The 27,681-nt window shown below is 38.0% G+C and overlaps 1 protein-coding gene across 1 annotated transcript in view; it reads left to right on the top strand.

Moving 5' to 3' along the window:
* The first annotated feature begins 714 nt into the window (after window positions 1-714).
* The window catches only part of AP3B1 (adaptor related protein complex 3 beta 1 subunit), a 169,033-nt gene continuing 142,066 nt past the window's right edge, over window positions 715-27,681 (top strand). The window contains exons 1-5 of the mRNA XM_009280300.2: window positions 715-779; window positions 12,953-13,028; window positions 18,309-18,383; window positions 24,473-24,568; window positions 26,845-27,005. Coding sequence (XP_009278575.1) covers window positions 12,972-13,028; window positions 18,309-18,383; window positions 24,473-24,568; window positions 26,845-27,005 — 389 coding nt within the window. The 5' untranslated portion in view covers window positions 715-779; window positions 12,953-12,971. The remainder of the gene's footprint in view (window positions 780-12,952; window positions 13,029-18,308; window positions 18,384-24,472; window positions 24,569-26,844; window positions 27,006-27,681) is intronic.

Here is a 27,681-nt window from a genome sequence, read left to right as displayed (position 1 = left end):
CACACTGATGTTTCAGTTGTTGCTAAGCAGTGCTTACACTAGTCAAGGACTTTTCAGCTTCCCATGCTCTACCGACTGAGAAGGCTGGAGGTGCACAAGAAGCTGGGAGGGGGCACAGCCAAACTGGCCAAAGGGACATTCCATACCATGTGACGTCATGCTCAGTACATCAGCTGGGGGAAAGCTGGCCAGGGGAGCTGCTGCTTAGGGACTGGCTGGGCATCGGTCCGCAGGTGGTGAGCAATTGCATTGTGCATCACTTGCTTTGTATATTATTATTATTATTATGATTTTATTTTATTTCAATTATTAAACTGTTTTTATCTCAAGCCACGAGTTTTCTCACTTTCACTCTTCCGATTCTCTCCCCCATCCCACCGTGGGGGGCAGGGGAGTGAGCGAGCGGCTGTGTGGTGCTCAGTTGCCAACTTTGGTTAAACCATGACACAGATGCAGAAGCTGAAGTGACTAATTCTACCTGAGGCTGCCCAGTGGTCAGAGGGAAATATAGCTCTGGGGTCCTGAGATGTTTTGTACACATGTATGTATATGGTGGTCTTTCATTATGGAAGAACCAGAATAGCTTGTGATATGTATGCATGCCTTATTAATTAATTGCTCCTCCAGGCTTACTCTTAGACTTGCAGGAGGGAAGAGAAGATCCATCCTCCTGAGGAAGGGCTTGAGAGGAAAGCAGGCATTGATCTCTGTGGTCTTTTGTAGCTGACAAACAAGTTCTTGTTGAAATAGGAAGTTATCCACGATTAAAAACTGTGTGGGTAAGCTCTCACTATGGATTGGGTAGTTGACGAACAGACAGTGTGCAGCGAAGATTATGAAATCTGTGTAGTGTGAAAAAGCCATTGGACTGCAAATGAGGGTTATTGTTAGAAAAGCAGACTGCGTTGCAGTCTATTTGGAAAATGCAGTAGTCATTTATCAAGCATATAGCATGTATGTCATATAGTCCACACCGGTAATAGCCCAAAAACTCTGTATTGAGAAAGAAACAAAATTTCCTTTCCTTAGAGCTGAAATGGAAATCTTCTTAGAACAGGGACTGTGGCCCAGATGGAGGACATCGTACCTTTTGGTGGTTTGGTTTTGTGTTCTTTAAACTGGGCAGACCTGATCTCTCCCTGCTGGGCATACAGAGAAGTGCAAGATTTGTCTCTGCATCTTGCATATTGAAGTATGGGAATAGTGGGGTATTCCACTGGTGCAAATAAAACTACTGTTATGGCTTTTCAGAGTTTGTTTGCTCATCTCTCTTGATTGTCACTCAACACTGCTGAATATGATCTTAGATATGCTTATGTCCCATATCATTGTGGTGTTTCACTGCTTGGCAAACTTTTTTTTGTGGCTGAGGAAGAGGGATTCTTTCTTAGATTCTTCCTACTGATGATACAAGAAGTACTCCTTCTCAGCAGAGGGGCAGATATATAATATATGGCCTGGAATGTTGCTGCAGTAACTGTTGGACCAGAGGCCTGCACTTGCCTGTTGCCAGTTAATCTGAACAATATCATGTGGTTAAAGTATAAATATCAAGATATTACTGTAAACACTTTCTTTAAAAAATCCCAGGCTCTTCTGTTTTTGTTGTCTGTCTTCTGCTGTTTGTCATGAAGAGGAAGTAAGCCAAAATGCTTCTGGAATAAACAAGTTGTTTATTAGGATAGACTGTCTTCAATCTTGTGGCATTTGTTATATAGAACAGCATATGACAAGTTGCATGCGGAGGCACAAGTGAGTATCAGTAGACTTAAATCTGAAGTTGACCTAATATAAATTGTGTCCTGTTTTGTTTTTAGCATTTCAGTAGAAATACTCAGCTGAAATACTTATCTAAAAGTTCTGAGCATCCCTTGGTGTCAAAAGCCCATGTGTCTTATTCTCCTGCTAAAACTGTCTTTTTTACCTTTAGCAATTCTATGATTTATTAATTAACTTTCAGTTACAAATAGAATCTTCAATTAAGTTAATGAGCATAGTATCTTCTCGACATGTTTAGTGTTGTGGTTTGGTTGAGACACATGCTATCAGTATTGAAAATATGTCAGTGCCTCGAAACTTCTGTCGTGGTGACATCTTAAACTTGAGTAAGTGGAAAGTTTGACTGTTAGAAGATCAATAAAGATGAAATATTCATTGAAATAAACAGTTATGTTAATATAAACAAGGTGCAATAGGTTGCATGCACCATGTGCAAATAGTATGTTTCTCATTAGTTAATATATTGTATGTATCCAATGCAGTGCAAAAAAAATAGAGATTGTAAAAGTACAACTTTGGTCTGCTTCTATCAGGTAACTGTAAATGTTCAGGACAAAAGAAGTGAGGAAAGGAGGTTTTTCTAAACTCTATTACATAAATTATTATTAAGTACAACATGTACATAAGAAACTTTTCTTACCGTTTTTGACTAAACTGAAACTGTTCTTGAATAAGAGATTTCAAAACAAATAGGAGATTGGGACAAGCTTTTTCTGAGAGTATTGAATCCTGACTAAAGAGGCAAATACAACTTGCCTGTTTGGTATGTATTGCTTTTAAAAAGCCTTTTGGTTAGTTAAATCACTTCAGATACGTCAGAGGTGAATCTCGTGTTCAGAGGACGGAAATTTTGTGTTCATTCTGTTAAATATCTCAATAACTGAATAATTAAAAGATCTTATGTACCTGAGATGAGTCAGTCTAAACCTTCTTGTGTGGAATGGGCCCCATTGCATGGCTGGAGATGCCTGTTCCTCTCCTTTCCCTCTCCCTTGTCCACACTTGTCACATGAGCTGTCATGTATGGTATTCCTTTATACAACTTGTATACTTACATTTTAGGAATTTATTCGTGTGTACAGGTAGGTAGTCTGACACTTGTCTGTGAACTGGTTATGTTCCAGACATAGGTCATTCTAGGTGCTCCAGATGTACATCATTCACATGCCCCACATGTTTGAAAAAAGAAGAAAAAGGGTCAGGTTGTGGGCCACCAGAATAATGGAAAAGGTCTGCAGACAAGTCTTTGCCCATAACAGGAGTTTTCAGCAGAAAATTGGTAAGAGCCAAGGGGTCACGTAAATCTTACGGACAAGCTGAATCCAGCCTGTGGACCTCAAGCTATTTCTCCACGATCTCGATTAATGGAATCCATGAAATAAGCACTGCCTACTTGGAAGACTATCAAAATCATCTGTATAGTGTAGAGAGATACCGTTTGATGCCCATCACCTAAGGCAATAGGGTATTTTTATAGTTACAGTATGTACTATTGCTCTATGTAGAGGGATGAAAAGTCTAACCACCTTCCAACTTTCAAGAAAACCTGGAGAGATAATTAGTAACACAGCATCCATGTTAATTGCATACATTAGCAACACAGAATCCATGTTAATTGCATACATTAGCATGCAGCTATTACTGCCTACAGTTAATTGCAGGTGGACAGAGGATTTTAATCTATATTAATTGCATTTTAAACAAAATTTACCTGCATGTAATATTAAAATATAATAACATTTCATTTTTGGAAATGATACAATTTCAATAAAACTAGCTATTGCTGTATCTAAACCAACTGTAAAAACTTACAGGTGAACCACATGAGTAATGTCAGTAGGTATCAATTGATAAGTACAGTATTGAAGCAGATGGCAAAATTTATAACACACATTTTCAACTTTACTGATTTGCATCTTTAAACTGTATTCCTGCCAAGCAAAATACATTTGTAATTTATTAGACTTTTTCCTGCAGATCTGGCTTATGCATTCTGAGCTATTCATCAGAAAACTCAGCAGGGCTGCAAACCCTTTTTTTTTTTCTCTCTGAGATTTGCAAGCCTGTTTTGCAGAGAGCTGATCTAAGGTGGTGATTTCATTAAGATACTCATTCCCTAATTCGCTGTGCAGAAGACTTTTCCAAATCCATCAGAGCCAAAAACTTGCTTTCAACAGCTGCCAGAGATGTTCATGGAGTCTTAAATTGATCTAGTTTTGCCTTGGCATATCTTGTTCAACCAGTCATGGAAAGCTTGTACATAGACTGCCATTTGTGAAATTCTTGGAGGAGACTCCAGCCCTAATGTTCAAACTTGATGCATCCACTAGCTCATTGGCACAACTACTTTCTTTCCCCATCTGTTATAATGGCGCTATGCCCACTAGGATGGTGATATGCCAGTTTCAGTAGGATGTACAGGCCAGCAAAGATGAATGGTTTGGATGAACTGATGACTCTACAAGATACAGTCTGAACCCTGTAGTCAGTACCAGGATAGGAACTAAATGCAGTATATGAACATGGGCATACTACTGCAGAGCACTCTTCCAGCTGAAATCGGTCAGATCTGACGGGAAGTGACACACAGTGAATATATTCTTATTGCCATGCACTTGGCACATATGAGGATGCAAGCAATGAACTGTTGATTTGCTGTGATTCTCTGTAATGTAGTCATTAAAATTTTTTTTGAGGCTTTTTTATTTCCTCAGAAAGGCAAGTTTTATAGTTTAAGGTCTTCACTGTGGTTTCTGCATATTTATTATGTTGTCATATATTTGGCTTAGATGCTTGCTATGGTCTGCATCCTGAATGGCATTAAAAATACATTTCTGTAACACTGTTATAACATTAGGCTGACACTTGCAAGAAATTCCAGACCTTCTTAGTTCTACTTTTCTGGAGACTATCCTTCTCTATGCCACCCTGCGGTAGTTTTCTTACTTTGAGAAAACCAGAATTCTTTTGGCATATCAAGATTTTTTTTTTTTGGCATCCTGCTAGAAGATGAACAGCATTGTAATGCTCTTTAACAGTGTTTCTGAAACGTGGGCATATATGTAAACATACTACCACTGTTGTAGGTTCTGGCAGTGAAGCACCACCTTTGTGGTGGTATCTTTCAAAGAAGCCTCTTCCCACCATTTTCAGGAAAGGTGGAAATACTTACCGCTTCTCACTCTCCTATAATCCTTTCACAACTATCAAATGCTGCAAAGTGATCTGCAAATGTCTGCAAATTCTGATCACTGGCCTCAGGGCAGGCTGTAAATTGATACAACCACTTAAGTGGCAGCACCACCTCAGATGCCACTTTTTCAGCCTTCAGGAAACTGATCTCTGCCATCAAGGAAGATTTTTCTCTCTTGCAGAAGCTTCCCTGCAGCATCGGGGGTGTGGGCACAATCAGAAGAGGTCATATGCAGTGGGATTGCAAGATTGGTACTTCTGATCCTTACAGACAACCTTTCTTGATGCTGGGTGAAGTAGTGTCTATAACTACGATACTGAAAACAGATGATCTTAGATTAAATCACAGTCCTTTCCAGAAAGGGTTTCAAACTGCTTTGTCATACTAGCTGCCATCTGGTTAGAGCTTTTGAAGTGTAGGTTGTTTACATATCTGCATTGATGTTGGTGGTAGCAACAGCTTACATGCACTGAGTTGCTCAAGCCTTGTTCAGGTACTATAGTTTCACTACAGGGAACTGGGAAGATGCTTTGTTCGGTTTTAACTTTACATTTTTCTATATGTTTCCTCACTGAGAAGGATGAGGCTGTACCTAAACCATCCAGATGGCAAGTGCTTTGAGAAATTAGTGGCAAAGCAGTCATTAAATGAGTTAAAGTATGTTGCTGGTCAGACTAACTGGTCTTGTTCTGCTCTGTGGCTCTCAGATTTACAGGATACTATAGTTATCCTGGTTTTCCTCACATCTCTGCTGTCTATCCTTTAAAACTACCAAGTTTGCTTTTTCAGTAGTATGTTTGTTTTTCAGAATGAAAAATTAGGGGTGGCTGAAAAGGAAATAGATTATTTCTTATCTCAGTTTCTCTTTAAACCACAGTACAACTACACTCATAACCAAATGATTTGAGTCTCCCTTGAAATAATAGTTGAATTCTGTGTTGGTGGTGTGAATTGGCAATAAATATAAATAGTGTTACAATGGAAGAGGATGGCAATACTGAATAGCACCACAAGATGTCATTCAAACAGTTTGTGGTATAGAATGAAACACAGTGAAACTCAGATTTCTTAACTTCCTGCTAGAGGAAGACCCCAAATCAACAGCAAAATAAACTCAAATTGCAGCATGCGTTCGCTGCTGTTTTAGCTTCCATGTTATATGGCTCTGAAATCAATTGACAGTTCCTCTTTAAGTGTTAAATGCAAACTTGTTTAGAGTTTACACAATAGCCTGAGCTAGAATAAGGCAATTTATTTTAAGGATTTTTGCAGTGCCAGTAAGATGTAAAAAGAACCTGATTTTTTTTTTTTTAAATATTTTTTTTTTTAATTTTGTGGGGGGACATGGGACCTTCCATAGGACTTCATTACTACTCAGGTGCCAAGACCAAAGGTTAAGCTGCTCTGTCAGTGTGGATTTTCTGCTTCAAACCTGGTAACATTCACAGTATTTAGAACTTCACATTGGAACATGTTGCTGTGCTGCAGGCAAAAAACAATAAATCTTAGTATGCTGTGGTTGAAAGTATGTCATCCAGACTGAAGTCTCCTAGAGACTTTGAACGCAAGAACAATGCAGTTGATGTTGTGTAACTGAAAGTATGCAGTGGAGGGAGAACTTAAACCAAGAAATGCATTATTAAAACTGTTGAATGGGACTTTTGTAACTTCTGTTCTTGTTCTGTAACAGGTGGTTCCATAATATCAGAACTGGTGAAGGTTGCTTCCTCCCCTGCAGTGGATTTGGTTGTCGTTTCCTGTATCTTACCTTGCAGTAACACAGTTACTGTGCTGTCCTTGTATATGAAGAGCCTCTGTCTCACAAGTTTATTTGTTTAAAATTCCTTCCCCTTTTCTTAGAGGTCATTAAAACTGTTCCCAGGTTTTGGGGCTTACAGATGGCATGGGAAATCATAACTAAGTTCTTATTTCATAAAACAGCAGGCGGATAAACTTCCAGGAGTAAAGATTTTGTAGCTAAAGAATTATTGTTGCATTGCCAGCTGGGCTTCAGTTGCAGTTTTGATACTTGCAGAACTTCTGCTTTTTACAAAGAAAGCCTTATGATTAGTGGTGACTTCCTTCAGTAACTGGGTATGTTAGAACTGTAGCAAATGCTGACAATTTATGGGTTTCATCTTATGGTGTTGCTAAAAAGAATAGGAGATACAATAAACGTGTATCTTACCAGGGTTGAGTAAGTGTTCTCTTAACAACAGTTGTTCAGAATAGTGCAGTGGCAAATGATATGCCACAGATTATGGATTAGTATTTTACTGCGATTAAAGGTTTGTGATAGTTACTTTGTCTTCTTGTAGGACCTGAGAGAGAGGCCCAGACTGATCATTGACACAGCTTGTTTAAACCTCAGTGACATACAGTTATGCCTACCCTTTTTTGTTTCCTGTAAAAGTGGGTAATGTTGCTCAACGGAATCTGAAATCCTAGTCTTAGTCTGAGCAAGATGCCAGTTTCAGTGACCAAGTGTGTGTTAACAAGACTACAGCATATTCAGAGTTGTTCTTTAGTTGTTGTTTGCCGTAATCAGCATGGAGAGTAATAGTCAGGGTCCTTTTTGGCATAAGACTGCAGGCTGTTAAAATAGTTTGGCAGTATGTTTTCTTGACTGTCAAGCACTAGTTTTTGTTTTGTTTTTCTTTCTTCTTTTACTTTGGGGCGTTGGGGTGGGGTGTTTTAAGTTTTTTTTTTTTTCTTTTTAGCCGCAGGGGAGTAGAGGGAGAATGAGAACTAGAAAAATCTAACTGGTGTTTTTTGTTTACTTTTTTACAGTAACATCTATAAGATTAATTCTAACCAGTAGGCCTGTCATAGGTCCTGTCATATCCATACCCCTATTGTATCCAGAGATGGTGCAAAGGCATATGAAGAAAGCAGTGCTTGGAGGTAGAAAGACAAAAGTAGTATCTATCTTAAAGGCTACAATCATAAAATATGAAAACATAGAAGAAAGTTAGAAATTGTCGTCTGCCGCTCAACATTCGACCAGTGATTTAAAGACAGTATATTATTCTGGATGTGTTTTGTGATGTCCATCATGTATCATCGCAGATCTGTCATGTGTGATGCTTGCTATGAGACAAAGTTAGGTGATGAATTTGCATTTCTAATTTACACCCCCTTAGCTTTCAAATTCTTACATTGAGGAATACAAGCCTGTGGTGGTAAAGATTACAAAGGCAGCTGAGTACTGATTCTTTAATATATTAATAATTGGCTCATTGCCTTTTTTCCATCATGTATCATCGCAGATCTGTCATGTGTGATGCTTGCTATGAGACAAAGTTAGGTGATGAATTTGCATTTCTAATTTACACCCCCTTAGCTTTCAAATTCTTACATTGAGGAATACAAGCCTGTGGTGGTAAAGATTACAAAGGCAGCTGAGTACTGATTCTTTAATATATTAATAATTGGCTCATTGCCTTTTTTGGTAGATGCTATTCAAATAATAAAGATTGTATTTCATAGCCTGTTCATGTTGTATGTGGGTATAATATTTCTAATAATAGTCCATATCAGTGCTTTCAACTGGCAACTTTTTAGGACAGTGGGGCCGTATTATATAGAGGTTAAGGCACTAGACTACCACTCGGGAACTTGGGGAAATCTTGTTGCATTCTTAGATATGGCAGTGGGCAGACAGGTGGGAGTCGTCTTGTTTTTTTCTTTTTCCCTCTCAGAAAGTCATTTCACCTCTTCTTACTGTTAGGGAGAATGGGGTCAGAGACATTATATTTACTCTTACAGAGGTTTTTTTGCACCCAGTGTTGTTGGGACCATTACTGTCCTGATTCATATAGCTCCGTATTATTCGTAAACTATCAGATTAGGCTTCTTTAAACCTGGTTTTGCTGCTGAAGTAATAAAGCTTGTATTTCAGTCATCTGTAATATGTACCTAACTCTGTAAGGCTAGAATTACTTTCAAAGTTTTAGTGAGGAGAGGCAAAGGTATTGATGCAGCTGGAGGGTTGCTTGCATTTTCCTGAGCTTCTGGCAGGTGGATGTAAGAGATAAAGAAATTATTTGTCTAACATTGTGTACTGAAGATCTGTTGCTTCAGAATAACTAATGAGTATAGAAACATGAACAGCAATGTGAGGCTTGCGTTTATGCTTTGTTTTGAGGGATTTTGCTTGAGGATTGAAATTCCCTTAAATCTTCTTAATGCTCAGAAGATAAAAATATTTTTGTACTGTACAATAAACTATATTATGAAAGACTGAAATGCATTTGCCTTTCCCATTGTTCATTGAGGCTGCTGATAAGAGTTGTTTTTGGAGGGAAGTGACCTTTGAAATCTGCATAGGATATTTGTTTCTGGAAGTTAAAACAGCAAGGGAGTGGGTATCCTGTTACTTAGTAAGATTTTCTTTTTTTGAGTAGACCTCAGTCTTGGCAGGCAAGCTTGGTTGAGTGCAGTCATCTTTTTTTTTTAATACTGTACTTAAAAGAAAGGAACAAAATTCTACAATTCTGGGTAAAATAGTTGAGGTGTCTTGCACTATTAAATCTGCTCTTAAAGGGCAAAACTTCGAGGTTACACTGAAACGGTATCTAACTGTAGAAGAAAAAAGGCTTGCTGCTGATCCATATGAATATATGGAGCAATATTTTACTCTGTAAGTATCTAATGCTTGCTAATCCTGGATTATAGTTTGTTAGAAAAGATTAAAAAAAAAAAATCAGTTCATGTAGCAATTAATTTCCAAATGGTTTCATCAAGAACTTGTGGGTTTTTTCTGTTTTTCCTTTTTCCCCCCCTGCTGCTTTTCTCTTAGGAAAGCAAGGCTGCCTGTAAGCAGGTCTTAATGTCTTAATTTCTCTGTTTTATATTTTCCCTGTTAACATTTCAAAATGTTTTTTAATTTGAAATGTATGATAGAATATTTTCTATAAGCAGTTAGAAGTACATTTCATCATTAAATACTTCTTTCTTCTGTCCTCACATCTTAAATTCACCTTTTGCCTTTTTTCTTTGTATTTGTTACACTGGTAACTCATACTCATCCTGTGATTACTGTCTGCTTTTGTCATTCTCAACTTCTGGGAGGTAGTCTTCAGCATGTACTTGAATCTTGTGCTGTGTAACTTCCTCCATTTTTTGCTACTTGATCCTCAAGTTCCAATTATTATTTCCACATTTTCTACTTTCTCATTTGAAAATTTTGTTGACATATTCTTATTTTTTCATGTTAACTTTTTTGTTAATTTTTTTATTAGGTAAACGTATTCCCAGACTTGAATATTAAGCAGTTGCTACAATGTCTTATTCATGCAACACTTGATTCTTTAATCAGATACTACTAATTTTTTTGAAAAGTAGTTGCTTTGTTGGTTGTGCCAAGGAACTGAAGCATCTTCCTACCAATTATATGAGAACTAGGTGATTACAATTTAGTAATATTATCTTGTGCTTTAGCTTTTACTGATGTCTCCATCTCAATTTGTGCATGATTACATGAAATAGCAGTTGGAAACTGGAAGCAGGAGCATAGGACTAGAAGCAATTTTCTAAATCAAGTCCAGTCTTCTGCTATGTAACTTTGATAACTGTGTCGTATAGATTCTTTCACAAGCTAAGCTTAAAAGGTAAGGATTAAGACTTAAGCAGAAGGAATTAAAGTCTCTGGAATTTCTGTGTTCAACTAGAGCAATGTCTCAGGCAAGGTGCTTCAGGCTGATCTAAAACCTGAGACTTACTCAGTATTCTGTGAAGAGTAGATGGACAGCAATGGGCAGCAAAATAAGTTGTCTCTGTGGCCAAGAACGATGGGAATAGAGAGAGCTGCCAAAAGTTAAATCAAGGTAGCCTTCCTAAAAAGCTAATTATAAACAGAACTACACAGAGACTAAAATGTAAAAAAAGCAAATTATTAAAGGTATTTTAGGTACTATCCCAAACCAACACATTTTTGATTTCTGATATCAAAAATAAGGATATAGAGCTGAGGGAAAAATACGGAGTGGCTAAAAAGAGTGTGAGGATAGAGGTGAACACAAGCATGCCTGAAGTGAAATCAGAAAACCAGAGAGCTTAATGCGGAGGGAGGTGTGCCTTTATCCTGGGGAGTTGGGAAGAGTGCAATAGGAAGACGTCTGTGAAATCACAGCATTAGTTATTTTTAACAGATCTGTCAACTTGGGGTGGTGTTACAAGAAGAAGGTACACTGGATGTTACCACTTGCCATGGAGAAGGTGGCCAACTATAGACATATTAAACTGATCTCAACAGTACGCAAAACTACAGAACAAAGTTGAATGGGAAGTACAATTTAAAGGGCTGAAGCAAACAACTAAATAAATGTAGTAATAGAAGACTGCCCATATAGTTCTTTGAACACTTCCAGGAATAACTAAAAACAGTAAAAGCCTTTGAGTGTGATACAGACAAAATAAGGAGTTCCTAGTGATATTTGGGAAATGGTGCTGCGGCAGGCAAGAAAATCGAATGCTTCTGCTTTTTTTTTTTTTTCTTTTAAAGGTAATACTTAAATATTAGCTGTCAAGTGAAGCCAATATTTACAACAGGCCATCTGTATTAGGTTGCTCCAGTATTTAATGAAACACTTGATTTTGAAAAAGACAGTTAGACTTCAATTGGAAGTTGCATGTAGGTATCTGCATCCTGAATTTTGCATGTTTTTCTTCTGGCTTATTAGGAAAAAAGTTTGGTTTTTTCCCCATCTGGTTGTGGTTCTTAATTTTGTGGATGTATATTGAAGTGTGTGGGCAATGTGGATTTCTTGTGGAGGGGCACAGAACAGATGCAGTACGGGATCTTCCTAAATACGAGGAAAGACTTCTCTGTTAGAGTGACTCTATCCCTTGCAAGTAGGAAAAATGCTGTTTACAAGTTTTATGAAGGAATGGATGACAACATTTTGTCTCATTGTAACTAATTCTGGCTTTGGCTTAAACCTCTTTTTCCTCCCCATCTGAAATTCTGAGGGCAGTGATAAATCAGAATATATCTAAGTTTTGCATTCACTTTTGAAATCCTGTCTGGATTTCTATGTTGCCCTTCACTACGTGAAAGCCCACAGGATTTGTAAACTAGAAAGCTTTCAGAATTCTTTGGAATATTGCAGGTGTCTCTTCTTGAGCCATTGTTTGCTTTGTGTTTTTTAGTACTCAAGCAATCTAGGCATTACAAAAGCCTATTTCTTCAAAGAATCTTTTTTGTAAACTTTCAGAGTCTGTAAATGCAGTAGGACTGTGGTCTCTTCACATCTAAAAAGCCAAGCAGGGTGAGGCTTCTTATTAGTGACGGCTAATGAGAAGCTGGATCTGCGAGAGGACATCCTTATTGACTTAATATTTTTGTGTGACAATTTTTATTTCAGCTGTAAAAAGTGCTTGGACGCTATATGTATCTAATTGGGCTATGTTAATCTTACGGTATGTAGAATAGATGTACTACAGATCTGAGGCTCTTAATCCTGAGGACAGGGGATAGCGATTTACAGTCCAGAAAGGCAGATAAAACCATGAAGTTATATGCTTGATTCTCGTTGAAATTCAGTCCATACCGAAGTCTGCTATTGGGTTTTTCAGTGATTTATGTAAGCTGATACTATATTTTAGCATAAACATGTCAACCTCAGACTATTACATATGGTCCTGACTGCGGGGGGGGGTGGGGGAAGGGAGGAGCAAATGAGTCATTGGTTCAAATTGAGCTCTTCTCTTGCCTCAAGACTTCAACCTTCCAGCCAAGGTTCAGCTAACAGCAGATTAAAGTTGCATGGGCTTGCATTATTATTGGAATCTGATAGATTCTTTTACTAAATGCTTCATTATACTAGGCCAGCATGTTAACAAATACAATTTAAAAGTGGGCAAGAAGGAGCAGTGCTTCACCTTAAGTTGCTGAATTGATGCAAGAATATAAAAATGATATTCTGGTTTTATTTTTTACTTTTTTCTAATTGATACTTTACTGTGTTTCTACCATAGAAATGAAGACCTAAAACAAATGTTGGAAAGCAGTAAAGATTCTGCAAAGCTGGATGCTATGAAAAGGATTGTTGGGGTATGTGATTTTTTTTATTATTATTTTTATTTGTTAGGGTATCTTTTTATTATTATTTTTGTTGCTTGGATGTGAATACTGTTTTCACTTTACAGATCCTGTACCAAGTCAGTATTTGAATCTCTAAATGGTGTTTAAAAGCTACTGTGAAGTCCTTAATTTGGAATTTTGTGTAGAAATTGCTATATCAAAATATATGCAGTTATATACTTTAAAAATATTTATGTAACAGTGTCAATATGCCTGTAAATAACTATTTTCACTAAGGAGGTGAGAGCTTAAATAGGAGATGGTTCCTTCAGAGAAGCTTCAATTGCTGTCTTAATTCAGCAGACATGAAACAACAGAAATTTGCAGGGGTAAAATGACAAACTGTTTACTGTTTTTACTCTTTTAGATTATATAAGTTTTTTTTTAATTGAGCCTGTTGCTTATATACACCACTAAGTATTTCAGGTGAACTGTGTACTCATAGAGGTGGTTAAAGAATTTTTAAAACCCTGTGTTTAAACCCTATAAACTAAACATCACCAAGTTGATAAAGTCCCTTTGTTTATTTTTAAAAATTAGAAGATGGTTCCTTCAGAGAAGCTTCAATTGCTGTCTTAATTCAGCAGACATGAAACAACAGAAATTTGCAGGGGTAAAATGACAAACTGTTTACTGTTTTTACTCTTTTAGATTATATAAGTTTTTTTTTAATTGAGCCTGTTGCTTATATATTTCACTAAGTATTTCAGGTGAACTGTGTACTCATAGAGGTGGTTAAAGAATGTTTAACACCATTGTGTGTTTAAACCCTATAAACTAAACATCACCAAGTTGATAAAGTCCCTTTGTTTATTCTTAAAAGTATTAGAAGAACATGCTATGGAATGCCATTCAGTGTCCACGTGACTTCTTTTTTTGGGACTTCTGCATTTGCTTTCTCTCATTGTTCCTTCACTCTCCTCCAGATGTGCTTTTTTGTTTTGCTTGTCGTGGGTTAATCCTATCCAAGCATGTACTGAAGTGAGTAGGTACAGGTTGTATCGTGTGATCGTGTTCTTTCCTCTGACTCTAGAGCTAGCAATTTCTCCCTTCATTATCCTCTAGTGATGAAGATTTTACTTAAGCTGGTTGTCTTCCGCTTTTGCCTTTGATCCTAGTCCTGCCAGAGACATCAATTACCTATTAGATCTGGGTAACCTATCAACTACTATTTCATAACATCTTTTTTTTTTTGGTGAAAGGTTTCTTGGTTCATCTTCTCCAACATGATGTGGGATTCCTCAGGGTTTGTCCAGTGAGCCTGGCATACAGAGGTGCTGTTGCAAGAAATCATGGCCTTTAGAAGTGCCGTGGTTTCAACCTATGGTGACTTACATTATTCTGCTTCCATCAGAAAAGATCTTTCTTCTGGCTATTATGTGGGCAGGAGGGTTGGGGGGAGTTGCCTGTTGCTCCCTTGGTTTTCTTTTTCAAAAAGGTGGCCAGATCTTTATCTGTATTTGGAAGCTGTTGCAACTGAATGTGTGTGTGTATGTATATGGGGGAATTAGAAATTATTAAATCGGGTCAGCTTTAAATTTTAAATCAAGGCTTTACTAGACTGACTTTTTTCATTTTTTCCTACAAACAGTGCTGTCATAAATAAGTGTACAATGAGCAAATGCACTCATTATAAATACCTGCTGCAGTTCTTAACAACTGTTTCTTTAATTTCCTGGAAGTATATGATACCATGAAGCTGGAGACATGTAGTTAGCACTGATAGCTATGGTCCTTCATGATCTTAGGCTGAGGTGATCAAGCTCAAGAGTTCTTCAGCAAGGGAAGGCAGAACTGAATTGAGCTCATTCTTTCTTCTGCTCCTCCATTTCCCAATTCCAGATTTTTCTCCTTTAAGTTCCCAGTCCTTAGTTTCTGTCCCTGTTCTAAGCACTGAGCAATGCTGGAAGAGCACTACTCTCCCAGATGGCAGCAGGTACCTTCTGTTTCTTGGATATTTTTTCCTTGCTCAGCTGCTGCGTCTTTTCTTGAAGCAGAAACAGCCTTCTAGCTCGTAAGGTTGACCATTACTTGACTGCAAGCAAGTTGTTTGAATCACTGGATCCTCCGTTTTCGGTCTCTTCCATATTTTCAAGGTATTTGCTGCTTATCCTGTGTTTAAACTGTGTTTCATAACAGACACCTGGTACCAACCTCTGGTTCACATAACAAACTGAAACAATGAGCTTTACAGGCCAGGACTGGGACCTTGCATGATTAGCATAAGGCCTTGTAGCAGTGGTGATAATGTTCTTGCTGGGCACAAAGATGCTTGTGTGTTAACAGTTGTGTGCTTGCATTTAGAGAGTTCTCAGGGATGACGTGTTTTCCAGAGATGAAAGGCTTCCTCTAGCCTTATTATCAGAGGAAAAAGGAACTCTGTTGTCACAGTATTGTTTAACGTGTCTCACTGGAATGCTCATTTTCACTAATTTTAGGTAGGGGAAAAAAGCTGTTCATACCAATAGTTTTCTTACTCTTTTAGTAGACTTCAAGAGGCTGAACCTTCATTTGTCCCTATAGGTGTGATGGAAAAGTACCAGGAGAACACTGCTTATGGCTCCTTTTGCTGCTTCTTCCTCCTTTAAGGTGGTATGTGAACTCTCTCCTGGGGAGAAGGAGATTCATTTTAAATAAAAACAAATCTGTCTTGCAGAGAGTGACTTTTAACAACATAACTTCAAGCATAGGAGTAGTCTAGTTTTTCACTCCCCCTCTTACATCAAGGTGTCTAAGCCTACCTTCAGGTAAAATACATGTGCGTGACTTTAATGATCAATGACGTCTCTTTTTTTGTCAGTATGTTATTTTTTATGTTGCTTCCTTACATGCATGGCATAAAATAATTGCAATCGTTCGAAGATTATGAGCAACACTGCTGATTTAGAAATAAATTTGAAGTGTATACAGAACCAAGTTTATTCTACTATATGCATGAAAACACAATAGCTGATATTTCTTTTAAAACATACACTGATACTGCAACAACCAAGATATTCTTGTTACCAGGTCTTGAAACCTGTCTGAACTTCTCATCTGGGAAAAAATCTTCATAGAATTTCGCTCCTGAAGATTTCGGAGCAAAAATTTAGGAAACATTCACATGCCTGATTTCCCACAGAGAATTTCATCCTTGTCTGTGTGTGTCTCTCCTGGGGAAAAAAGAGTTTTAGTACACCCTGACATTACATAGCACTTATTCTAGAATGGAAGTTTCTGTCTGTGCAGGAACTCCAAGTATGTAAGACAACACAATTGGAGAATGTCTAGGCACAGCAACAAAAATGACACGGTAGACCTTAGTCTTGGAAAGAACCATTATGTTCTTTCAGGTTAATGATCCATGGGCTAAGGAGGATTTACACTAATCGTTATGACTTAATGAGTCAAAATACACTCTTTTATAAGACCCTAAATACATATTTACATGGTACTCTGGAGCTATTATGGTTGATCAGTTAAATAATGCAAGTAATGCATAGAGTGATACTGTTACAGCCTATTAGGGAAGTCTAAGGATCATCCCTATTTTGAATAACATGACTTCTGTTGCATCGAGTTGAGATGATTGACAATATTTTATTCTATGATACTTCTCTGCAGTGCATCTTGCTACTAAGTTCTACTTGACTCTGGTCATTCTGAATCTGGCATTTATTACGAAGAGCCCCCAGTCCTGACAGCAGTGGTTCAATTTAGATTCCTGGTTAAAACCCCTTGAAACCCATACAATGTGCTTGCTTCTTAGTTTGTCACTTCCTGTGCTTTAATACAGCTGCAAGAAATAGTTTAAGATGTTAAGTTGGTTAAATTGAAATGTCATGCTGGACAGCTGCTCTTAAACCCTTTTGAAAGTCTCACTCAGTAATAGCTTGAACTACAACTACCTTCTTTCTTCTTCTAGCGTCTTTCTTCTAACCTTCTCTGAATATAGTTTGTCAAGGTATTGCCTGGTTTTGTGTTTTCTTGCTTTTGTGCATGAGATCCTAGTTCTTTATGCCCTTAATGTGTTTTATCAATGAAATACATGAGCAGACCTGTGAGTTAGGAATATTAAGTTTAATCAGCTGTATAATGTTGAGTAATGGTGGGAATGTGAGATGGTTATGAACAGCAGTAACTGCAGTTGCAAAACTCATGTTCCTGTGTTGGGTCCTTGCATATATGCTTGTCTTAGTGAGCTCTTGTCCTTTCTGATTAGCTTGATGTTTGGCTGACTGGATCCTGCCCTTGACCATAGCTGGGGATGCTCTGAGTCTGTATTCAGCAGCACTCTAACTTGAGTAACATGTTCATTAAATTTCAGGGTTTGCAGCTTGGACATGAAGTACTGGCAGATAGACATTCTGCTGGAATTAGATCTAAGAAATAAGAGTTGTGCGGCTATAGTGTGTATTGAAGTATTCTGTACCTTCTAATGTATGTGGTTTCTTATAAATAACTTCCTCTTTAAGCTGTTCATACAAGGGCTGAAGCTAAACTGGGGTTTTGTTGTTTGTGCTCTTTATTGAGACAATTTTATTGTCTCAATTTTATTACTACATGCCCTAGTTTCAGCTTTCTCTGGGGTCAAATATGAAAACTTTCTTCCTTTTTTAAAAATAAAAATCACAGTGGGTTGACTGATCTTGCTTTTTACTTCGTTTCTTTTTTTGTTCTGTATAAACACTTTAAGGCCTTTTGTGTTTAACTTGCTATGGAAAACAACCCTGCTTTGTTTTTAAAGTGTGATGTCTATTTTTTTTTCTGCTTGGTTCTATTGCACACCAAGATTGTTCCAGGGAAAAGGAACAGGACTTAAACTTGTATAACTTCTGATGTTTTTTTGTTGTTGTTTTTTTGCTAGGGTTTTTTTTTTTTTGGATACCAGCTCCCAAAAGGTAATTCTGTAAAGCTTTTCAGATTAGCAAGATCTTCGTTTTAAGTAATTTTTGAAGCATTAAAAATGATTTACAGTCTGATATGGTAAAGTCCAGTTCATTGGTTCTATACCCCAAACTCATAACCAGCCAGCACTCACGGGTTTTGCTGAATGGATAGTATGCTGTAAAGTCTAATAGTTAACAAAAAAATCAGACTTTATCCTCAACTTCATAGAAATCAGGTTTGAAATACAGATTTGGAATAAATGCCTGGCTCTTTTTTAAAAAAAAAAAACAAAACAAACCACCAAAAACACCCCCCACCCCCCCAAATCCTCAAATTATATTATTACATTACTAACATTTGTTGCTCCTTTTTTTTTTTCAGATGATTGCAAAGGGAAAAAATGCTTCTGAGCTGTTTCCTGCTGTTGTGAAGAATGTTGCCAGTAAAAATATTGAGGTATTCCTATAGCTCATTAAGCATACTGTTATGGAAGATCTGTTTATGAAAATTTTATCTAATTGTATCTGACTTCAACAAAAAACATAAAATCTCTAGTGTATTTTTAATAGAATTTCTCAGGGTTTAATTTCAGTGACAGCATTATGGTAATAGTTTAATGTGTAAATAAAGTAAACCTACTGGGTGATTTGGAGGGAGGAATAACAACTACTTGCATTTAAAAATTTGATTGATGAGAGAAGGTTTGTGGAAGTATGTGGTGGTAATTCTGAGAAAAAGTACTGTAGTTTATTTGAGGTATGGTGCTGCTTGCAAAATTTGGGTAGGGATTGTGCTACTATTTGAAGACTTCTATTGCAGATCAAGGCTGAGAGGTAAGGGTTGGGTAAAGTTTTTCACTGTTCTAATCGTGTGGTATATTTATAAAAGGAGTGTCTCAGCATTAGGATTGTAGAGTGAGATCACTTTAACTCAGTTAAACAAGTCTTTGTATGAATTCGTGGTTAGACAATATGTGATGTTACTAATGAAGTATGTTTAAAATAATTTTTTTGTTTTACAATACTTAAATGTTGGTTCTTTTGATAACTTAGTTTAGAGAATTTCTTTAATGCTTTATTAATGTGAATGCCTGTGATTCCAGAAGATTACAGAAGAGCTTTCAAATCTCAGAATCTTTTGGAGAGATGTGACTATTGGCGGGGGGGGGGGGGGTCCCATCTTTAGCAGAGAAGACCTTTTTGCTAATATGCAGTGTAATCTCAAATCTTTGAGTTACTTTTAGTTTTGCAAGACATGGTGACTTTAAAGCAAAGTAAATTTTTTGGAGAGATGTGACTATTGGGGGGGGGGGGGGTAGCTCCCATCTTGAGCAGAGAAGACCTTTTTGCTAATATGCAGTGTAATCTCAAATCTTTGAGTTACTTTTAGTTTTGCAAGACATGGTGACTTTAAAGCAAAGTCATACATGCATCTTGGCAATATGCCCTCACTCATTTATTTTGTATGAAGAACTATGAAAGGAGTATATGAAGGGGTAGACAAGAACAATTTAAACTTCCTATAAAAGCAGCTGATGAAGAACCTGAGTCAGAATCATCTGTGGTAGGAGTTAATTTCTTGGCACAAGTTGCTTGACTAATTTTATTCAACTTGCACTAAATTGTGTGACTTTTAATTAAAAGAAGATGTGTTTAATAATTGTTTTCAGGATTTCCATAGTTAAAAACAATAGGAGAAATGTAAGGTATTCTTTCAGGCTATTTACCATCCATTTTATTTTAGCAGCATATGTGTCTGTTCTTGCCCCAATATCAGATGTTAGACACACAAAGTAGCTTGCTTCTGTATCTTTTTTTCTCATAAGAAAGCAAGAAAAAGAAAACACATCCATCTTGGACTAGTGAAAAATCAATTTTCCAGGAAGTTAAAAAATGGAGAATACATTCAACTATGATGTGTTTAATCCATAGGCTTACTATGTGGCTCGAGGAAACCTAAAGCAGCATCTGCATTAGAAAGTTGTGCAACCAGAGGTTTTATAAAAAAAAAAGTTACTCTGATGCTCACTACCAGTACTATGCATACACTGTCAGCTCCAGTGGAGAGGTGTCAGTTATAGTTGACTTGACAAATGAGATTTGGATGAAAATAACATCTGTAAGTTTCTAGTTCCAGACTGCCTAGTGACCAACAAGCATCAGTTTGAGGAAAGCGGAGCGAGTGTGCAATGATGTGAGTTACTTCCTACTGCACAGGATCATAATTTTGGAAAAATGCAGGAAATAGTGGTTTGAAGCATTGGGTTTTAGGAAGAGAAGTCAATTGAATGTGTGCTCCAATTCTTCCCTCCTCTCCTGGAAATATGTACTTCAGCCTCTATTATTAATGGGAACAAAAAGTTGCTTTTTCCCTGGCTTATGGCACTGAAGACTATATTTCCTGCAATGATGACTTCAGCAAACTCCTGTCTCTCTAATGTGCTGTGATATAGCAGGTCACGGATAAGTCTGTTTTCTTCCTTGTTTTACACAGATGGATAGTAATAGTCAAGTTTAAGTCTAATTTTAGCTTTAAAGAAGTTACTCTTATTTAGCTACTACTTCAAAATTTTGTTTTTTCCATTCTTTGAAAGAATGCATATATTTGGCTGAGGCCAAATACTAAGCTCTGGTAAGTCAAGGAGGCATAAGTGTGCAAAGATGACAATTCAGAGTCTTTGAGAACTTACTGTACTAAAATAACTTTAGAAATTGTAACTGTACTTTTAATAATAGGTGATAAAAGGAAATGGGACAAGGAATCATACTTAAACTAGTTAAATGTTCTCTTCCTCTTTAACTTGTGTTTATGAGTACTCTAAGTCCAGTTTTGAACAGAGATACCTTGCACCAAAGAGGAGAGCCTTGAACAGTGTTACTCATCTTGAGTGCTTTTAACTGTTAGGGCTGGAACTGCTAGCCCAACAGAGGCAAGACTGCCCCAGCTCCAGGCTTTCAGCCCAACCAGTAGTGAGGCTGGGAGTGTATTCCTGGTAGGTGTGCACACACACATTTTGTGTATATATACACACGCACAAGAAATATGTATGTACAGAGGCAGCCATGTAAATTGACACAGGGTAGTCACATGAACACAAACAGCACCAGCAGCTTGGCAGTTCAAGTTGAAGGGCTGCTAGTGGGAATGTATGTGTACGTACATATGTACAATGTGGATCCATCCAACAGCTGGGCTCAGTAGCTAGCCCTTGGATCCTAGTCTCCCCTGTTGCTGGCACCTGGACATATGAGCCCCTGAGGCTGCAGCCCTATTTCAGTTGCTGGTACAAACTGCTGTATGCATATGAACACATGTAAACCAGGACTCCCCTGGTCACCCAGTAGCTACCTCCTTGTGGTCTTGCCCTTAGACACATAGGTGTGTGCACATGTGCGCACACACAACTGGACCGACTCCCCTGGTCCTCTGCTAGCCCAACCCCCTGTGGTTATGCCCTTAGATGCACACATACATGGTTCTTGCCCCTAGAGACCCACAGACCATCTGGTTTCTCTGGCAGCTGGATGGGACTCCCCTGGTCTATGCCATAGCCAACTCCACCTGTGGTCTCACCCTTAGATGCCCACACCCTTACCTACCTCCTTCCCAGGCCACTTTACCTATTTGCCAGCTAGTGCTGCTTGATCCACTGGTACACCTGCACCCATTCCAGTCACTGGCACAACAGACACGTGGGCTTGTGCTTGGTTTCACATACTCCAGTCTCTTCAGTTGCTTGCACCCATGCTCATGGGCCCTCTGGCCTGTGGTCCCAGCCTAGGTGCTGGCAGCCCTACCCTCACTTGTTCCAGGTGCTGGCCACCATGGACATAGGGGTCCCTATGACTTAAGGTCCTGTTCCAGTTGCTGGAGTTGCACTTAAGTCCCCTCACTCTGGTGTCTCTAGTTGCTGGTGCACAGGGGCCCTCCAGCCTGTGGCCTGACTGTAGTTGCTGGCACATACATGCACCTTCACACTGAATAGGGAGTACCTCACCAAGGAAAATAGTTAAAAATGGAATTGATATAAAAATACAACCGACTGTGCTGATCAGGTGCAGGGCATGGAAGAGTGGATGTACCAACCAGCAAACTGTTCAGATGTGTCCAGCCATTTTTATCTGCTTATCCTTTTATTTTCTCCAACTTGTTCCTCCCCAGATCACATAGATTCCCCTCGCTTCTCCTTCACTTTGGTTCCTCCCCAAAATGTCCCATGATAAATCTTGTGCAATCCCAAAATACTCTTCATCTGCGTCCCATACCTGTACGCAGAAAAGCCCCTCAGTCTGAAAGGTGCTCTGGTGTTGACTCTTGATGGGTTTAACACCTGGACATGGGAGCTGAGGCTCTCCTGAGGTGGTCCTGGGAGGGGCCTCACAGGGTGTCCTTTCCTCCGAGTCCTAAATTTGGGTTTCCTTCTACTACTGTGTCTGTCTGCACCTCTGGGCTGATGGTTCCTGTCAGGGGCTTGGGAGAAGCTAGGGCAGAGTATTACTTGCAAACACCCCTCCATCCCCCCCTTGTCTCTCTGTGCTCCTTTGTGGGGGTGCAGGCAAGGTTTTATCACATTACCTAACATTAATTAGCAGAAGCCTTTTACTGTTTATATTTTATGGGCCTTTTCTTATCTTTTAAAACAAATAGACAGTTATGTGAATTCACATGTCTTCCTCTATGCTGTAGTTAAAGTTCCCTCATTACTTATTTTTCCACCATTTAGTGCTAACACATTTGTGCGGGAAGAGACTTAAACTGAAGAGAGATCAGGGCATTCAGTAAAGCCAGCTGACTAATTTCTTTTCTTTATCAAGGTTAGTTAGATGACAAGTTTAGGTCATAATGCAGCTATACTGACAGCCATCTAGTTAGGACTTCTGGGTCTCAGAAGCCTTTATCACGGTCCAGTTTTTAGGATGCTTTTGAAATGATGAGAAATTACTGGGTTAAGTCAGATTCTTAGTACATTAAATCCTGATACTGTTTCCTAGAAATGTTTTGCCAAATTTTTCCCTGTCCTTAAGAATTCTTATATGGATTGCTACAACGCAGTAGCATAAAATACATCCGTTCATCTGAGTGACTTTGTATCCAAGTGACTTTCCTGCCCAGAAATGGCTGCTGGTTTTTTTTTTATCAGGGCTGAATGCTCTGATACAGGGAAATGGAGGTGAAGAAGCAGTAGAACACGTTCATTTGTTTTAAGAGAAGCAAAGGGCATCTTATTGTTTACAGAAGTGCCTTGTGATTTTTGTTTTTATAAGAACACACTGACCTCAACTTGATAATGTGCATCATGTCATGGATGGTAAGGATACAAAAAGTGACCTAATAAACAATTGGTGGTATAGAACAAAAATAAGTCTTGGTCAATAACTCATGGAGTTTGATGTGCTTATATTGATAAACTAATTAAACAAATCTGCCTGTGTTCCTCAAGCCTAATGTGCCCCTGTTATGATTAGTTTTATAGAAAGGAGTATTTTAACATTGAATGAAGGTAAATAGTAGAAGAATAGTGTAGTCACGAAGCCCTAAGTGCTTCCATTTCTAGTCACAGAGTGGTTTCAAGGAAAGGAGGCTTTCTTTGCACACCTGCAGTCTTTCAGTGCATAGGCCTCTTGTGGTCAATGTTGATTGCTGCTTGTCTATAGCTGAACAACAAATAATTTAGTATGGTGTAACCTTCTGTGATTTAATATTATGCTTTTTGCCAGAATTAGCACAAAGATACATCTTCTGATAGTGACAGTAATTATAGCACAGCTGTAGTTGAGGGTCTTTCAGAATTTTCCATTATAAACCCCAATAGTCAGTTTACAACTCAAATGCAAAAAATGTTTTCACTGCTTCCTGGGCATACAGTGGCCATGAGGGGGTAAAGTGAAATAAATTGAATACCCTCCTCCCCCAAAATCATACTGAGGTTTTCTTAATCTTTGAACATTGTGTCCTTTGTAGTATGCTTATGTTGGCTACATCTTTTGAGTGCTTGTAGTCAGGCAAAGGTGGATCTAATACCCTTTGCTTTTGTCCAAGATATGATCAGAAGTGCTCTTTTAATCAGATTTAAATAGTGTAAGTTACCATACTTCAGATGGAAGTTATATTCTCTTTCACATGTGTTAAAGTAATTGATCTTGAATTTCAGGGTAAAGTAAAATGGGCTTGTTGAAGTCCTTGCCTATTACAGTTTAACCTGTTTTCCGTAAGGAGAAAACATGAGGAGTGGTCAGTTGCCACATGTCAACTTCTTGGATTATTCAAGTCTTTATTTACTAGTTGATAATACAAAGCAGCACTTTGTGTTATTAGCCTTCACCTGAATGTATCATTAATTAGGTAATATTGCAGCACCTCAGGGAGTTTCTAGTAAAAGAATTACACTAAATCATAAGACATTTGAGAAGCATGTGAGTACTCCAGTGATATATTAACTCTTCCTTCAAAGAAAAGAATGTTGCATATTTTCATCAATCTAGGACTTAGTTTTATAGGATTCTAAAACTTTCTGATAATGATGTTGATTGTGTTTTTCTTTCCAGATAAAAAAGCTTGTATATGTTTATCTGATGCGTTATGCAGAGGAGCAGCAAGATCTAGCATTATTGTCCATCAGTACTTTCCAGCGTGCTTTAAAAGTGAGTGACTACTAAACATTTCATAGATAATTCTGAGCTGTTATCACAAAAAAAAAAAATCTGTGTAAGTGTAGTCTGGTAAACTAAAGCAGGTAAATATCTGCATCTGGTAAAGTAGTTTCAACTTAGTCGTTGACAAAGTTTTTTGTGCTACCTCAGACCTTGTGAAACAGCTAAGCCTGCATGAAATAAAATTACTTCGTTAAAGAAAAGCAGCAGATTGGTGCTCTCAAATTCACATGCCCAGCATTTAATTTCTGGAATGCCTTTTCTCTTTCCAAGGGAGCTTATGTATGTAGAAAGAAGACCTTGTTATTACCCTGAACCACCTGTGTTCCTTTTAGTTTGTGTGAAAGATCCTTGTGTATAACAGAGAATTGGAACATAAGGAAGATAGTAGTACTTAAAATATTCAATGTGTTTCACATACTACTTTTTCATTAAAAGCACTGAAGAAATAGCATTTTGTAGTGTTTTGTTTCAAATTCAGATCACAATGGGGAACGGGATTAGAGAACGAAGATTAGGATTGCCTTTGAACTGTGACCGTGGAGAAACAAAAGATTTATTAAGTCTCTGTCCTTGAATTTGGCCAGTTTTTATAATAAGAGAAGGTTGGGGTGTTTTTCTTTTTTCTTTTACTCTTCTTGTAAGGCTACTCTAGGTTCATAATTAATTAATTTCTGTCACTGACCCAGACCTTGCATCTTCTTGGAAAGTGTTGCAATCAGAGCACCAGGTGTGCAACTGTCGGAGCATCCCACAACTGACTAGAGAGCTTTCTGCCCCTTTCCTTCCAGCTTTTATCTCAATGTCATGTGTACTACCTTTACTGTCTGTGACTGCCGTGAAAAGCTAAAATTCAAATGACTTTGTATCCTATGTTTTTAATGAGATCTGTGTACAGTGAACACTTCTCACAGCATAACTTTTTAAAAGCTGTGGATAGTGGGAACAAAAGGAGAGGGGATAACTCAAGTGTTGTGGCTGTGAGTAGCTCAAAAAGAAGTGGTGGTGTGGCAAGGAGGTAGGCTCCAAGCTAGCTGAGATTTGCAGCAACTAAGGTAAAATTACTAAGCCTGCTATTGAAGATAGGCAAATGTAATTATTCTTTCTGTTCATTTTTTGTAACACTTTGTTTCTGGTTCTGTAATGAAGATTATAATTTGGCTTTTATGTGTGGAGATTTTTTTTCCCTCTTTAGAAGGAAATTTTTAGGGTATTTTAAACTTGTGTGATTGGTGATGAGCTTTGCAAACTCTGATAAGAACAAGTTGTTTTTCCAAAAGCTGTCAAATTAAGTGCTTTCACCATCCAGATACTTATTACTTAGAAGCTGCTAAGATGTAGGAATTTTGAGGGCTTAGATGAACTGATCATTAAGTGATACCAGTCTGAAAACCCACGTTGCCAACTCTCAGTCCTTGGGAGAAATGTTCTTTGGCCCTTCTGGCAAACAATACACTGAATCAATGCTGCTGCAATTTCAGTTTGCTAGATTTTAGAGGATTTAGTACTCAATTAAGCAACATTTTTCCTGTGTGTCCCAAGCCCATGATTAATGGACGAGGTTTGCATAACAGTTCCTCCAAATACAGACATTTTGTGCTGTTGTTGGATCTCCAAGCTAACCCTAGCATTATAAAAGGGGAACAAGTACTGGGATGAAAGAAGGGAGGTTAGGAAATAGAAGAAAGTCTCAAAACATTTAGCTTAATATTTTGATATGTTTGTAAGAAAATTCATTTTTGTTACTGGCTTCAGTTTATATCTTGCAGTAAAGCATAAAATGGATGTGTTGCCAAGAACTTGAGTGGGAGTGTTGCAACTGAGAAACACATTTTCATTTGATGGTTCTTATATTTAAGTAATACAACTGAGCTAGGTGTGTTTTTCAGAATACCTGAATTCCACTTGGATTGCAGAAAACGTTTCAGTTCATGCAATAAAATATTAGTCTTTTTTATCCATCATTCCCATATTTTGCTTGGGAAAGTGAATTATATTAATGTTTTCCTTTGCCAGATTTCCAGATTTTCATAATGTTTCAATGTTTTCTTTCTTGCTTTCTTTTACTTTGTTTGGTTGTTGAAAGTTTCTTGTGTGAAGTTTGGCACATTTTCTTATTAGTGTGGCCTTAGCTTGCAAGCCTGACTGATAGATAGATTTACAGGTTTTAATGTGCGGTCACTAATTAGTGTAAACACTGCAGAGAATTTAATGATGCATTTCTGCACTATCTTATTTTATTTCTCCCCTTCTCTCTCATTCTTTAGGATCCTAATCAGTTAATCCGCGCAAGTGCTTTAAGAGTTTTATCCAGTATCCGTGTCCCAATTATTGTTCCTATTATGATGCTTGCTATTAAGGAAGCCTCTTCTGATTTATCTCCTTATGTGAGGAAGAACGCAGCCCATGCAATCCAAAAACTGTACAGGTAGGTGGTTCTGACAAATACTGAAAAGCAATTTTAAGATAGTTGTGGGCTATGTTTATTAAGGCTACTGGGGGGGTTGTGTGTCTCAGATATATCAGATCCGTTTCTTAAAAAGTATGAAGTGTGTGTAGACATTCTGTCACTCAGCTGATGTGGTTGGAATTCAGACAAGTCTCTTACTTGCTAGAATAACAGGATAACTATGAAGAGGTACAAAAAGAAATTAATACACTATCTTTTGTTTTTAATATACCGGTTATTGTCATCTGTGTAGCAACTATTTTGATGGGTATTCTCAGAATTGAAGATTTCTGCGTTTAGCATCTGTATCTTTCATCCCTGTCGTGGTTTAACCTCAGTCGGCAACTAAGCACCACGCAGCTGCTCGCTTACTCCCCCTCCACCCCCGGTGGGATGGGGGAGAGAATTGGAAAAGCACAAGTGAGAAAAACTCGTGGGTTGAGATAAAAACAGTTTAATAATTGAAATAAAATGATGATAATAATAATATGATAATAATAATACACAAAGCAAGTGATGCACAGTACAATTGCTCACCACCCACTGACCGATGCCCAGCCAGTCCCCGAGCAGCGGCCCCCCCCGGCCAGCTTTCCCCAGTTCAGGTACTGAGCATGACGTCACATGGTATGGAATGTCCCTGTGGCCAGTTTGG

The sequence above is a fragment of the Aptenodytes forsteri genome, unplaced genomic scaffold (genome assembly GCF_000699145.1).
Source record: "Aptenodytes forsteri isolate BGI_AS27 unplaced genomic scaffold, ASM69914v1 Scaffold387, whole genome shotgun sequence".
Lineage (NCBI taxonomy): Eukaryota > Metazoa > Chordata > Aves > Sphenisciformes > Spheniscidae > Aptenodytes > Aptenodytes forsteri.
Note: the sequence above shows the minus strand (reverse complement) of the source record. Positions and strands in the feature narration are given on the sequence as shown.